The sequence below is a fragment of the Protopterus annectens genome, chromosome 1.part1 (assembly GCF_019279795.1).
Source record: "Protopterus annectens isolate FY-2018-M chromosome 1.part1, PAN1.0, whole genome shotgun sequence".
In the NCBI taxonomy this organism is placed as follows: Eukaryota; Metazoa; Chordata; order Ceratodontiformes; family Protopteridae; genus Protopterus; species Protopterus annectens.
Genome location: NC_056726.1, coordinates 1,028,414,650 through 1,028,431,173, shown reverse-complemented (window position 1 = coordinate 1,028,431,173; position 16,524 = coordinate 1,028,414,650). Strand labels below are relative to the sequence as shown.

The following is a 16,524-nucleotide window of genomic DNA, read 5'->3' as shown; positions in this document are numbered from 1 at the left end:
TAAACATTCCTCTAATTTGCACTTTGATAGTTGCCCATTCTATGTCTGATGGATGTCGGTTTTCTAAAAGCTTATTTAATAATTGATTAAAAACTCCTGAGCTTCTTTTAATACATCCTCTTTATGCAATAGATATGGATTTAATGTCCAATTATAACCCCTAGCATGCAATTTATGACAAGTATCTTTCTTAAAGGTTAATGTGATCCTGGAGTGATCCGACAAATAACGAGCTTGTATGTATATATAGGGATCAAAACACATTAGTGTATCTGATATTAAAAGAAATCGATCCTGGACCACATTTTATGACAGCTCGAATAAAATGTGAAGTTATTTGGATTCATTTGGTCCTTATTATATTTAAATGGATCATAAAGTTTAAAATCTGCTTTAAGTTCCTGCAGTGCTATCACTGCCTGATTATTATAAGATCTATGGGGACTTGTTTTATCTAGTTTAGGGTCTTGGTATGTATTCCAGTCACCTCCTATTATTATATAATAATTGTTATATTGGTTTAAAATAAAGTAAAGTGATGTTATGAAGGTTTGCTGATTGGTACATGGGGCATATATATTAAGAAGAATCACCGGTTTATCGTAAAATTTTGTTATAAAATTACATAACACCATCTTCCTTCTTTATCCATTTTAAAATCTAAAATTCTCTCTTGGAACTGAGTTTTGATGATTATTGCTACACCTGCACTATTAGTTGTCCCTTCCGAAGCTATTACCCCCCTGATCCATTTTTTATTTTTAATGGCAGTCCATTGATCATTAGCCAAGTGGGTTTCTTGTAACAATATAAATTGTGCTTTTGACTGAAGAAGTAAATGAAAAAATAGTTTCCTTTTTTTCAGATTCTGGAAACCTTTAACATTCCATGAGTCTATTATCCACATAAAAATACTTTTAAAATGTTAGTGTATATGTTGAATTTGAAAAACGATACTAGATTCCGGTATAATATCATAGGTTCATAGGTTCATAGGTTCATACTAGGCTATCTGCCCGAGGGCATTTACAAGCCTAGCCCATAGTTTTGTGGCTTACGCCACCCCTTTAGTATGGGGAACTATACCCATTATTTTGCTGTGCCTCTGTTGAGCAGTGACACTGAGGTAATCCCTGGGGTATATCTGCGATCTCCCATCCATTGGTCAAGATTTCTCTTGAACAAGGCCAGCGAGGTGCTCTGCCTCACATATACCGGGATTTTATTCCACAGCATAGGGAGTCTTTGGGTGATGAATCTATCCCTCCAGCGTGTCCTATTAATAGCCGTGTCGAGGTTTAAGTCTCCCGCCCTTGTGGCTCTGACGGATCTAGATTTTTGAGGTGAAGCATATTCATCAAATCTGGGTTTGACATGGCCTTGTATGTTAGGCAAAGGTCACCTCTGAGCAAGCGGTAAGCAACTGAATAGAGCTGGAGTTCTTTCAGTCGGGCAGCATAGGACAGATGTTTGAGACCCTTTATCCTTTTGGTGAGGAACTTTGTGGCCTCTCCAGCTGCTGCAAGTGTCGGGTCAGATACATTCCGAATGGGGCATTGTACTCAATCATTGGTCTGATGAGTGATGAGTATAGGGAGACTATGACCTCCTTGATCTAGATGAGAATCCCTTCATGATAAGGTGGGCAATGTAGAAGGTCTTCCTAACTACTTTAGCTACATGGGTGTCGAATGACAGACTACTATCAACCTGGGTCCCCAGGTCCCTGATAACTTCTTCTATGCTCAGTGGATTGCCACCTATTTGGTAGCTAGGGGTAACCTTGTTTTTCCCAAGGGTATGACTATGCATTTTTGGCATTTAACTTTAGGCCATGGCTCTGGCACCAGTTATCCGTTTCTGTGAGACCCTTCTGAAGGATATCTGTGTCAGATGTGTTTTCCACTATGGCCCAGTTTGCAGTCATCTGCAAACTTTGTCAGCCATAACCCTCCTGTGTTTGCTTGTACTTGGAAAAGTAGATGCCAAACAAGAGTGGGCCCAGGACTGAGCCCTGTGGTACACCACTTGTGACAGGCTTTGAGTCTGACATGGCGCCAGCAACTCTGACCCTGTGGGTTCTGTCACTCAGCCAGTTTGCAACCCATCTTGTGATGTATGGGTTAACATTTAAGCTGATGAGTTTTTCAATGATACCCGAGTGGGGTATTGTATCGAAGGCCTTCGCCAGATCGAGGTAGGCTGTATGGACTGCCTTTCCCTCATCAATGGCTTTGGTGACTGTTTCAAAAGTCAACCAAGTTTAGAAGGCATGATCTGCCTTTGACAAAGCCAAACTGGGATGGATCCAAAGTCTGCAAATTCCCTATGTCTTTATTTATGAGGTCCATTATGATCCTCTCCATGGCTTTGCAGATAAGGCTTGTCAAGCTAATGGGCGGTAATTTCCAGGGTCGGTGGAGGCACCGCCTTTGTGAAGTGGGACCACAGTTGCAGTGCGCCACTCCTGGGTAATATCCAGAGGTAAGACTATGATTAAACAGCTGTCCTAGCTGTGGGTTTAATTCCTCGTTGAGTTCGTGGAGCACACAGCCGGGGACACCATCAGGTCCCATGGATGCTGTGTTTTTGCTTTGGAGAGAGCAGTTCTCACTTGGGCGTTGGAGATGTTTGGGGGCTGCAATCGCTTGGTATAGATATCTCTCCTTTTGGGGGAGGGAGAAGTTTGCACTGAACCTGTCAGCCAGTATGTTGGCAATGTCTGTAGGATCAGTAATCTTCACATCATTTTGAACTAGTTCTGAGCATATCTGGGAGGTTCCTCCCAGGTTTCTAACATAGCTAAAGAAGGCCTTATGATTGTCTTTTGAGTCTTTAGCTATTTTTCTCTCAAAATTTGCTTTGGATGATTTTATGAGAGCTCTTAGTTTTTACTTATAGTGATCAAGGGTGTCTTACCTTTTAAGGATTTTGCTCTATCTTGTAGTAGCTTCCTCCTTTGTTGTAGAGTTTGTTTATGGCTGGGGTCCACCAGACTGGACGCTTGCCTTTGGTACAAAGAGTCTTTGTTTTGCTTGGGATTGCCTTATCCATGCAGTCCTGCAGGTGCTGGTAGAAGGCATTTGTAAGTGATTCAGCGGCTTGAGTACTGTTTTCCGCCGCTCGGGGCCTTAAAGGAGACCACACTAGTCTTTAGAAGTGTGAAGTCGGCTTTGAGAAGTTCTTTACTGTGGTCTTTTATTTCAGGTGGGGTGGGATGAGGACCTCCAGCGAGATTAGTTTGTGATCTGATCTCACCAGTGAGGGGTATACTTCCGGTGTTGAACATTGTGCTCCCATGTTCGTGATGATGAGATCAAGTATGTTTTCTCCTCTTGTGGGGATGGTGACTAGTTGTTCCATGGCATTTGAGTTTATGAATTCCAGGAACTTTTGGGCTAGGGTGTTTGGGCTTGAGTAGTGTTCCCAGTCTATATTAGGGTAATTGAAGTCACCTAGTATGATGGTGTTTGGTGATACATTTATCCCCTCTAGTGTTTTCAGGAAGGCCATGTGAGGTTCCTGAGTTTGTGAGGGTGGCCTGTAACATGCTACAATTTGCAGAGCAGTCTTGCCTATGGTTAATTGCACCTGGATGGTCTCCGATGCATCGTGCGTTGCCACCAGTCTTGAGGTGTGGGTGTCTTTGATGAATATGGATACCCCTCCTTTCTTGGTATTGTCCGGATTTTGGGGCCGAACGCATGATAAGAGGTAAAACCTGATAGTGCTGGGGTGCTCTCAGGAGCCTTGAACCAGGTTTCTGTCACTGCACAGACATCGATGTTCTCCATACTGAGAAGGGCCTCGAGTGCGTGCATTTTGAGATTTAGACTTCTGGCATTGAGCAGCATTACCCTTAGTTTTTTCCTTTTTGTGTTCTAGGGTGGTAGGTTTAGAATTTGAGCCTTGCCTAAAAAGGCACTATGGGGGTGGCAAGAGCCTTTGCCAATATCCGGAATCCCAGGGTGACAGGTGCAAGCCGCCCTTGCGAAGCAGCGTGGCTTGTCCAGCATGTCATCCCAGGCAGACAGACATTGGATCCCCTTTGAATGACACCAGAGTTTAAGCCAATTGTTAAAGCTGATCATCTTATCTCTGTATTGTGGCATCATTCTTGGTGAAGGTAGGATACTGCTCAAGGTCAGGGTCATACCTGCCTGGGCTACATAATCAGAGAGCTCCTCAATGTCTCTTTTCATGTAGTCCAAGGAGGTGCGTCTCAGGTCGTTTACACCAGCGTGGACAATGACTGAGTCATATTTGTACCTGCTGTTGAGAGACCTGAGTGCTTGCGTTATGTGGCGGATTCTAGCACCCGACAGGCAGCTTACTGTGACCTTCTCCTTACTCAGTCTGGTGAGCGGGACGCCAGTGTGTCTGACTATGGAGTCACCAATGACTAGTGTGTCTGGCATTGTGTTTGGCCTTAAGGGCTGTGACTGTTTGACACTCTGACTGTGAGGTCTATGTGTTGCAGGTGTTGTGTTCTGAGGTGGTGGTTGTTTGGGTGTCTGCTTTGGTGGCCTCTGCTGTTTTGGTAGATTTTTGATCAGAGCCGCGAGTATGTCTTTGTGTGTTTATGTGTATGATTTGAGGTTGTGATGGTACTATGTGAGACTGGGTCTATAGTGTGTGTGGTAACCTTCTCCTCCTGACTGGTCTTGCCAGTCCTATGTTGAGAGAGCTCAGCCTCCAGTTTGGCCGTATAGTTGCATCTCTCGCATGTATTTGTGTTTTGTGGGAGGAGGAGAGGGTTGTTCTGGTACATGAGGCAATTGTAACATTGCCTCAATATTCCCAGGTTCACCCGCTGAGCAGGAGAGGACACTAGCAACTGATCCTCGACATGCTAGAAGGACTAGACAAAAACTTTAAAAGAGATTCCGGGATGTGGGTGACCGAGAAATGGGGTTTTGCCTTTTTGGGGTGCTATCTATAAGAGTGCCGTATCAAGGTAATAAGTACTGTAGGAGCAAGTGCTAGGTTTAACAGATAGAGAAAAGTCTACTTGGAGTCAAGTAGAGATGATGTTTTTAGGTATTAGAGAAAGTGCTAGTAACAGGGATGCTTAAAGGTAAGATTGAAAAGAATGCACTCTGCAGTGTGCACTAGAGAAGTTAGATATGAAAGTAGGTAACTTGAGTTTTACCGGTTTAAAAGTTAAGGCTTAGTGGAGAGTTACTATTTGTAAAACAGCAAGATGGACTGAAAGGGGTGGTTATTTTGGTACTATGAAATACTGTAGGATGGCCAATAAATTTAAATAATTGAAGGGGTGGGATTTCAAAAGTGATGGTTTTGTGATTACTCACATAAGCCAGTGAAAGTAGAGAGAAATGAGATATATGGTCAGATTAACATAAGAGGCGGGCAACTAGAAAGACAGTGGTATTTAACAAGACAACTTAAATGGGTGGGAGGGAGGGAAAATCTCTGCTTGACTCAGAACAGAGAGAGCTGTGGTCTCTTTTGAAGTTTTAATATGCTGTTTAAAACAGAATGCAAGCAAAACACAAGATAAAGAAAACAAACTACAGTATTCAAAATATAGAAAGGCAATACAGAAATACAAAAAGTAACAGCAAACTAACCTTTCCTTCACAGCAAAGTGTAGCAGTGTAGCAGATTTTGAAATATCTGGAAGCAAACTAAATGCCCCATCCCTAACCAGTGCCTATCCACTATTCTCCTGGACCAGGACAAACATAGGTTTTTAACACTGTTTATACTTCTATTGGTATACATCAATCCTAAATGACTATTATATAATAACACCCTAACAAGATATACAAAACCTATGATAACTACAACTAACCCTACAAAAACTAACCTACACATTCCCCATTAAACACTAGTACCTATCTACAGCTCTTGAACATATTAGTTAGTTAACACACTGTTATGTCTTACATACCAATTTCTTATTCTACCCTGTAATGATTTACATACATTATTAATTAAATAATTGGTTATATTATCCTAGAATAACTAACTGTCTTATCTAACTTTGCCTAGGTAAGTATAACATGTTAACAGCAGCATTGATAAAAACAACATCAGTAACATTTTTTTCACCATTAATGTATTAATACTGTAAGAAATATATAGCTAACATAATGCACAGAATCTCTAGAACCACATAAAATATATATCCTTCCATTCCCTTAGGAATAGGAGAGTGAATTATACATGTTAACACATATAGATTATCATAGCATTAATAAGGAGAAAGTTTTTTTTTTTTTTTTTTTTTTGTAGTAACATAAACAATATAACAGTCATTTCAAAGGCAGAAAAGCAAAAATATCAATAGTATATAATTATAACTGCATTTCTATCTTCAGGCACACTATCTAGATCCAAAATAGAATAACTGTAGTAACTTTATATTGTTTCTAACATTGTAGTTAAATTACTCTATTTAACCATATGTTACAGCCCAGTTTAAATCCTTACCTGAATAAGCTGACATTTCTTTATACAAAATAAAAGTCAAACCTCTCTAAAATAGTCCAGGAGCCTCATTTTGCCATTCTAAAAGCTTCCCTGGCTCCACAGAGCTCTGGCTACTTCCTGGTATAAAAATCTTGATTTTGAGTTCTCGAAGGGGACCCATTATGTGGACAGATTTCGAAGTGCCACAACAAAAGCTGACCCTCTGGAGCATTTCTAGGACTTCCTGTTGACTCACAGACACACACAGTTCATCAAGGCTGCAGGAGTTCATGAAATCTTTAGATTTAAGCTGGACCTGTAAGAAAATACTGGTTAATGATTAAACAGGGGCTGGTGAGAAAAAGAAGCAAACAAAGGATTTTGAAGCCTTGAGGTATAGTAGCCATGGAATCCCAGAATCTGTATTGCTGTACACAGACTGAATGTTCCAGTTAAGCTTCTGAAGTTGGAAGGATTTAAAAGTCTTCAAAAGGTGAGTTTTGCTTCCTTTTTGTAGAAACAGAATATTTGGCTCCATCAAATGTAAAGATTAATGTACTTGGATACTTCATCTGGAATTTTATATTTTTATCAATAAGAAATTTGCAGTAAGGGCTAATGCTTGTCTGGCTTGTCTGATTTGCATTGGTAGATCTTGACCCATAGAAACTCTGTTATTTTGCCACATTACAAAACCTCCTTTCTTTTCATAGTTAGAATTATTTTATTTACATCCTGGTAATTCAGAATTTTGACATAAACCGGTCTAGGAATATTTGATGCTTGTGATTCCTGAGAGCTCTGTGTGCTCTTTCTATGACTATTTGCTTAGCCATACCGAGTCCTCGAACAATATTTCCAGTATCTGTGTAATGGTAGGCATTAGATCATTATATTGAATATTTTCCGGGATTCCTCTAATAATTATGTTGTTTCTTCTGGATCTTGCCTCTAAATCCAGGATCTTGGTCTGCATAGTTTGAATGTCCAGGTCATGAATATCTGTTTTTTGTAAGAAATGTTATTCTGTCCTCATTATCAGATATTCTAGCCTCAGATTTATCTATTCTGTCGAGAATTTGACTGCATGTGGCATTAAAAGCAAGTATCTGGTTTGAAATTGCATTTAAAGATTCTTGTATGGGTAACAGTGCTGTTTTAATGTCCTCCATGTTAGCTAGCTGATCCGTTGGTTTGTTCCTCCTGTTTTTAAAAGATCTTGTGGTTTTACAGTTTTCTGTCTTTTAAATGTAGAGTCTTTCTCTGGTGACATCAGCATTGATAATTTAGTTTTAGTTGTTGTTGTGTCCATATTTTTGACCAGTTTTGACATCTTGAAACAGAAATCAGATAGATCCTTTGTTTATAGCTCTATTCAGAGTCAGGCAGACAATCAGCTTTAATCCTGTGAAATTAATTAGTTTTTCCTTCATTCTTTTGATTCTCAGTCGTAGTTTGGTTGTCGTAGAATAGTTATATCCGGTAATTAATGCAAAAAGACTTGTAGTATATCCTCAGGGTTACTTATTCTTGCGAGTAACTGGAGAGCTGTAGATGTACAGTGTCTACAGAAAGGCGGCCATCTTTGTCTCCCATAATCATCCTTTTTCAAGTTCTACCATTTGATCCTTGGCACTGAGCTCACACTCCTCCTCCTCTTCTTGATCATCAACATTATCCTACAGACCATCATCCTATGCTGCCTAACTATGCTTTCCCCTGTCACCACTTGACAGTCTTCAATATCCTTCAGAATGTCCCTCCTTTATAGAATATAATCCACCTGTGTGCATCTTCCTCAACTCTTGTACATCACTGTATCCTCCTCCCTCTTCTTAAAATATGTATTCACCACAGCCATGTCTATCCTTTTCACAAAATCCACTACCATCTGACCTTCTGCATTCCTGTCCTTGACACCATACCTATCCAGCACCTCCTCATCCTATCTGTTGCCTTCACCAACATGCACATTGAATTTTGTTCCAATCACCATTTTCTCACCACCCTTGGATACACTCATAACCACTTCATCCAACTCACTCCAAAATCTTTCTTTCTCATCCATCGCATACCCAACTTGTGAAGCATATGCACTAAGAACATTCATTATCACACCATCAGTTTCCAGCTTCATAAACATCACTCTGTGTGACACTCTTTTCACCTCCAAACCATTCTTGGCATATGGTTCCTTCAGGATAACACCTACCCCATTTCTCCTCCCATCAACACCATGACGCAACAATTTGAACCCACCTTCAATACATGTGGCCTTACTCCCCTTCCATCTGTTCTCTTGCACGCACAATATATCAACCTTCCTTCTCTCCTTCATATCAGCTAGCTCTCTCCCTATACCAGTCATACTGCCAACATTTAAAGTTCATACCCTCACTACCACACTCCTAACCTTCCTCCTCTATTCCTGCCTTCTGGCATACCTTCATCCTCTTCTTCTCCTTCTTCTTCGGCCAACAGTAGCTCAATTTCCACCAACATCCTGTTGACTAACAGTACTGGTGGCAGTCCATCTTAACCTGGGCTTTGACCAGTCCGGTATAGAAATCTGTGTTGTTGTCTGCATATGTCATTTGGCAAAAGTTTTACACTGAATGCCCTTCCTGATGTAACCATCCCCCGATGTAACCCTCCACATTTATCTAAACCTGGGGCCGGCATGAAGAAATGCACTGGCTTGTGCATCCCCATTTGCTGGGTTAATGCTGCTTGGGTATTGGGCAGTGTAGGTACACACACATTCTGATATTCATAGGCAGTTATTAGGCATGCAATACTGGAGACCATTAAGGAAGATCAGCCCACACTACCAACTGATCCAAAGCACTGTCTACATATGTGACCTCAAGGTCACACACACTAAGCAAATTATGGTGGAAGGATTCAAATTTTGTACTCTTGGCAAATGAGCAGCTCACTATCAAGTCAGAACAGTCTTCTGGGCTAATTGCCATTTTCTGTTTATCCTTACATGTGGTCAGCACATCAGATAAGACAAATGCAATCATCATCATGCTAGGATATGGAACAAGTGATGTGATTCTGGTCAAAACAGTGGGGGGTACTCCAAGTTACATTGTTACAGATACAAAATGGTGGGTGTTTATGAGTAAGGCCAGGGAAAACAGATGATGCTGCTGGTAACACAAATATTAGGCAAAAATGATTATGAGTTCACGTCCACGTTAACTATTTTATATACACAATGTGACAAGGATTGCTTGAATTATACATAGCTATATCAGCAGCTGACTATGGTATCATGTGTAGTGTGGATTGAGAAAAAGACAGAGAAAGGTCTGCATCTCTGGAGTTGGCAATTAACAATTACCTGTTTCAGTATCCAAAAAGGTAACTTGAAGGACTGGGCCTTGAAACAGGCAGATATGTAGCATGTCAGTCAAGGCTTAGTTTGCATCAGTTGTTGAGGTTTGCACCATATATCACTTTACATACACAGATAGGTCTATGTGATGGCATAAATTTACGGAAAGGAGCCGGATCAGATGAGGTCACAGCAGATGTGGTCAAGATGTTGGGTAAGATAGGGGAGAAATGGCTCCTGAGGGTACTCATAGCAGTATGGAGAGAAAGGAATATCCCAAATGACTGCACAAAGGGGACATCCACAACTGTGGGCAGTACTGAGGTATCAAACACCTGTCATATTGCTTGAAACTTCAGGATAGTGTGACTGATAAATCAATACACAGAATAGTCAAAAGTAAGAAAGAAGATGAGCATTTTGGATTCATATCAGTGTGCAGCACAACTGAACTGATGTTGGCAGTGAAAAAGATAGTTGAGAAGAAGCTATAGATGAGGAAAGAGTTCAACTTGGCATTCCTAGACTTGGAGAAAACATATGACAAGGTCTCAGGAAAGTTGATTTAGGCAGTCCTCTGGTGGTCTAAAGTCCCAGAAACATTAGTACAATTAGTGCAGGGTATGTAGAATATCCCAGTGTCTCAAGTACAAGCAGTGTTCCGTCTCACAAAGGGACTCCCAGTGGGAGTGAGTGTGCACCAGAGTTCAGCTCTGAGCCCACTTCTATTCATACTGGTGATGGACTACATCGGCAAACAGTCTAGAGGGGGCAGATCAACAAAATTGCTGTATGCAGATGATGTGGTGATACAGGCAGACTCTTATCAAGAACTTCAGCAAAGGATAGGGGAGTGGAATGTAAAACTGAAGGCACATGGGATGAAACTGAGTAGAAAAGAAAAGACATGTAATAGCAACAAATGAGAGGAATCAGAAGAAGCTGCAAATTTTGATAGAAGGGAAATTAGTGGAACAAGTTAACTGCTTTAAGTTTATGAAGGGTGTTTGAAGAGAAGGGAAGTCTAAATGAGGAGGTCAAAGCTAGGATGAGAAGGCCTTCATCCAACTGGCATGGAGTGCCATTGGCAGAGTATGACAAAATAATGACAAAGAAGCTGAAATGTAAGGTGCACAAAATGGGCAGTAAAGGCAGAGAGTTTAAGGAACCTAGAGTTGATGGAGATGAATTGCCTGATATGGGTGATAGGATGCACACTGTGGGATATGGCTGATGTAGCTTTAATGGAAGATAAGGTCAAAGAGAACAGATTACAGTGGTTTAGGCACATGTGTAGAAAAGCAGAAGACAATCTGGTGAGGAAGATTTGGGACAGACAGGAAGAATGAAAAAAACAAAAAAAAAAAAAAAGCAAGGGTATCCAACAAAGGTTTGTGTGAAAGAAGACCTGTAACCCCAAGCCATGACTACTGAAGAAAGTAGAAGATTGACACTGAATCAAGAAAGATGGCATCAATTGAGGCGACACCCTGACCCCATGTGAAAAATTATAAAAGTGGGTTGATGATGATGATGATGATGATGTTGATGATGTGTCACGAAGATGCAGTTACATCATCAATAACATCAATGGCCATGCTCAATTGTAAGCTGCCAGGGGCTTTGTTCTGTTGGCAGCAATGCTGGCATTAGCCAGATGCCTTGTACCTGAACCTTGCATTGTATTATAGGGAACAAATGTCAGCTGACTACAGTGAATGGTCACATGTTAGTGCATCCACTGTGACAGGTCATTGTGGAGGAGGTAATAGGCTTCTCCTCCCCCTTGGTGTATGTTTGTGATTAATTTTACTCTCTTGTTTTGTCTGTGATGGGCAAGGCATATTTCTGAACTGTTCTTTCTGTAAATTGTGACATTCTGGATGACCGACAGCTGTTGAAACATATTCCCTTCCACATCAAATGCACCACACAACTTATAATATACTGCAGTTTTTGCCACCCAAGTGGCTCAAGTTAATTCATGTTCTGCACTCTTTACACAGTGATATTGATTCCACCAGGGTATGCTATTTTTACACGTCCTTTATCTACATCTGGAATATGCTACAATGTGAAATGTCTAGTCATAAACATACTGTATCTGATGTATAGAACACAATATGGAGTAGTTCCTCATCAACATATTGTTTGCACAGAGGGCAGCCTCCACTTACTCCCCCCCATGTGCTGTCCAACTATAAGCCGCAATTACAGCCACATGTTGCACAACTCAGTACAGGCCAGGACTATGTCACATCTTTGATTTAGCACTGAATCTCATGCACCCAGGTTTTGAGTTAAGTGAACTGCTCTTGCAGAATACCAAGCATACCCCTTCTACTACTATTTCCTTTTGTGTGACTGTGTCTCTTCTCAGAGACCCATGGGGCTCATCTGTCAGGAGTTATCATCCCAGTAGGCAGTCCATATATAGGTTTACACATCACATTCAGAGTGTATTGGTTAGTCCGTGTGTTGTTGCTCTTTCACTGTAGGTTCATAGGTTCGTAGGTATTTACTAGACTAGCAACCACAAGGGCCTTTTTAAGCCTAGCCATGCATCCCCAAATCTCTGACAAGTTCTGGTACTCTTGATAAGTGACAGCAGGGGCCTGGAAGATGAACCATTTACAGACTGGCTGTGTCCATTAGAGACAAAGATGCCAAACCAGGGGTGAATTTCCTGTTCCCCATCCAAATGCCCAAGTTACACTTGAATTAGTTTAAGAAGGATGTCTGTTTCACATGGATGGGGAACATGTTCCAGAGAAGGTGTAGTCTCTGGGATACATACCTGCCTCTCCAGCAGGTCCTACTAATATCACAGGTAAGGTTTAAGCCTTTTGAATAGGTAATTCTAAGAGACAGCCCTTAACAGGTTGAGTTAAGAGACAGCAATTGTAGCATGCGTTCTTTAGTTCTAGTGTTTTCAATACAATAACCTAAGCTATGCCTGTTGTCTATGTGCTTGGATGAATGCCCAATACATGCTGCTACTTTGCCATATGTTAATGGCATGGGCTTTCTCAGGGTGTTTACACTTCAGAGCTAAGGACAAGTACTTCTCATTAGAAAGTCAACTTTAATTGTCATCAAATGGCTTCTTTACCAGTCACTAGCCGCACTGACAAGCTGTGTACCAAGGCTGTCAGGAGGATTATTTTAACTGTACAACATCTTCTGGACCACCTCCCAAGTGTAACCACCAATGTTAGAAAGTGCATGTTAAAGAAGTAAAATTGTCAACTAGGCATACTGAAACAACAAAAAAGAGGCATTTAACATCCTCTATGAAAAAAATGATGGTAAATATACCAATTAATTAATACATTCTAGTGCATTTTAATGCCAACAAATTAAAGAGATGAGTGCATATCATGGTGTGGACAGTGAATCCCTAACAACACCCATGCAGCTGCCAAAATAAAACACAATAAAGAGCAGATGAAGTTCAGCTCCTCAGTACCTCTAGGTTTCTGCAAGGCAAGTTACTACATAAAGGTCTGTAAAGGTCAGAGACAAACACATATATGTAGTGAAAATGATGATCAAATTATAGAAAACTTTTTTTCTTTCATTTGCTGTAAAACAGCTTCAGTTTAATATGATTTGGTGAATCATGTCTTGGTCAATTGTGTTAACCACATTTGAAAATAACCTCAATAAATAGGGGTTCAGGCGCCTAGGCGGCGAGACATTTCCCTGTGGTACATTTGACTGGGGACACATGGCTGAAGTGACATTCAGCTGCAGAGACATATGGCTGTTTGCAAATTCCCTGTGGGCAAAGAGAAGCATACACTGCCATGCCCACATCTTTAATGACTAAATGCACAGGGGGAAAACAATGTCCATGGTCCATGGCAATATGGCAGGCATCAGCATCAGGCTGGCCAGAGGGCATGTCAGTGGCAGTAAAAACGCAGTGCACAATGGGCAGTGCCTTTATAATTGGAGTGTGTGGACCACTACCCCCTTCACAGTGTCTAGGGAACATTACCTAAAATGCATACTGGAGCATAAATGTGACTATAGTAGTCTGCAGGATTTCCTCTATGCTGTAGCACACTTATACATGTTGTAGTTATATAAGTATGTACTGTACACTGAGCACAACACTTATTACTTCTTCTGCTGCCATGCATTTGGCTATTAAAGCTGTGAGCATGGCAGTGTGTGCTTCTCTTTGCCCACAGGTAATTCGTAAACAGCCATATTTCTCTGCAGCTGAATGTCACTTTAGCCATGTTTCCCCAGTCAAATAAACCACAGGGAAATGTCTTGCTGCCTAGGTGCCTGAACCCAATAAATAGACATGAGCCTTGGCTATTTTTCCATGTAGTAAGGCAGTAGTTGTTCAGCTTTCTGAGGGTCCCAGGAGGAAGTCGTCTTTTTCTTTTATTTTCTTACCATTCTAAAGGTTTACATTTGTGTATTTACTTCAGGCGGTATAACACTCATTCTATTATTTTGATGCTGTTTGCAGTTAATGCTGTGAACTCTACATAATTCGGAGATATAGACACTAAGAAAAAAATCAGTTCATATAAATTATTGATGCAGCCATTAATGACAAACTATAAATCATAGTAAGATGCTACTTACGTTTTCTTCCTTTAGTAATAACAGAACTGTTGCGAGTCCATCTTCCCAGGCTATACTCAAAACACAAACAGCTGAAGTTACTCCCAGCAGGAAGGTTAGAGATATCAAAGGAAGCATGGTCAACACGACGGAAAAAGTCATCCTGTATTTGCTGACCATCTTGATACAGAACACACATCCAGTACTTATAGCTGCTGTTTTTGCTGGCACATACAATCTCCGTCTCGTTTTCATTCATTCGTATTTCCGGTTCCTCTACCTGTTCTGTATAGAGAGAAAAGGAAAGTTAGTTAACTTAAGAGCTGTTGAAAACATAATCAGTACATTACAGGATTAGTAAAAAAACATAGAAACATACCATGGAGATTTTACTTATTTTCTGTTTCTTGTGAAAATTAAGAAAACATATCAAAAGATACTGGATTGTATATATTCAGAAAATGGACTAATTGATCTGACAAAACTGATCAAGCCATATAAGGAGTTCTTTCACTGACCGTAAAATATGAAAATTCAGTCATTTCTAAAGATTTTCTGTCGCACATTTAAAAGGTGAGCAGCATCTCATGAAAAAACATATATTTCTTTGACCAACTATAGCTGTGTTCTGTAATTCCAGTCATGTTATATTTCTACTTACTTGGGAAAACACCAAATATCAAATATCCTTGAATTTTAAGAGTACTGTAAAGGTATAGGTTTTCAGTGACAGCACTTTAGCTGCATTAAATAATCTGAAAAAAACATCCCTCTCAACTGTCCCTGGTTTTGTTTCATATGTTTGCCCTGTTCATAAAATTTTTCATTATCCTGAACTTTTCTGAGGATTATTGTCAACTCAATAAAGGCATACGGTAGAGCTTTAAGGTTTCAAATCTTCAGATGTATGTTTATGTTAAATCTGTTGCTCTGTTCATGTAAATTAGACAAATATTTGAAAGGTGCCTCTGATTTTAGGCCTTTGACCAACCAATATAATATTATTTTCAGGCTTTTTCCAGAATTCTGGAGCAAAGAAGTTGAGAGGTTTGGTGGAATGTGTTGCAGATCCTTTACTCATTCAGTCATTACACCGCCTACCAAAGAAATCAATGCCAACTTCAGATCCTACAGCCAGAGGAAGTATCAGTAATTCCTTGTTGAGGTTTTTTTCATGCTAGGTTTTACAAACTGGGGGGCAAAAATAAGAAAAATGTTAAGTGCTTCATACAATACTATGTTTATCACTTGACAGATGCGAACATCCTTCATCATCCAAAAATAATAGTGTTACACAAGTCTAAAGGGCAGATACCTGGCCCAGGTAGCTTCCGAATTATATCACTCATAAACACAGATATTAAAATAGTAGCTAAAATAATAAACAGATTAGATATGGTATTCCCAGAGATAATTAGTTTGGGCCAGAGTGGTCTTGTGGCAAGCAGGTCTCAGACAATTAAATGCTAAAAGGAGTAGCTCATAAGCAGGTTGTGGTTCTGAAAGGAGATCGAACCTTAGCTTCTATCTGGAAGTTCTAAAGATTTCATATTGCATCCCTTTAAATCTCTGAAATGTTATCTAAAGCCAGTATTCATTTAAAGAAGCTTTATCTGTATTAGTGTTTTTATCTTATAGACTGTCAAATCAGGAAAAGCTTAAAGTAAAACTGTCTAAGGCATTGTTCTTTTATCCTAATTTCTGTAAAGACGCGTGATAGGAGCAGTTGTTATGACTGGTTTTTATATAAATATCTTAATTAGATGTAACTCAAGCTTCCCAAGTGGCTGGGCTCCCTTGCTACTAATTTGCATATGGATTTCAGAATTAGCCTTTTAATTAGCTGTAACCGAAGTTCTCAAATTGATTGTATCTCCTTATTACTGATGTCCATAAGATTTTCTTCTAATTTTATGGCTCTTTCCTCATCACAACTGTGTTTTCAGCTCTTTTGCTTTACATTGGTCTATATCTAATTTTGTACTTAGTTTTCTACTGAACATAAAAAAAAATAATACCCCTGTTTTACCTATCTTAATCCACAAGCAATAGCAGTCTGGATGTTTGTACCATTCCATTACTAAATTGGCTTACATTTTAATAATTTGTGTATATTCAAGATTTTTTCCTTACAGAAATTATTGTACATATAT

At 40.0% G+C, this 16,524-nt stretch overlaps 1 protein-coding gene across 1 annotated transcript in view; it reads right to left on the bottom strand.

The window, feature by feature from the left end:
* The window catches only part of LOC122808793, a 1,139,808-nt gene that overhangs the window by 160,746 nt on the left and 962,538 nt on the right, over positions 1-16,524 (bottom strand). Inside the window, exon 9 of the mRNA XM_044079839.1 lies at positions 14,393-14,656. Coding sequence (XP_043935774.1) covers positions 14,393-14,656 — 264 coding nt within the window. The remainder of the gene's footprint in view (positions 1-14,392; positions 14,657-16,524) is intronic.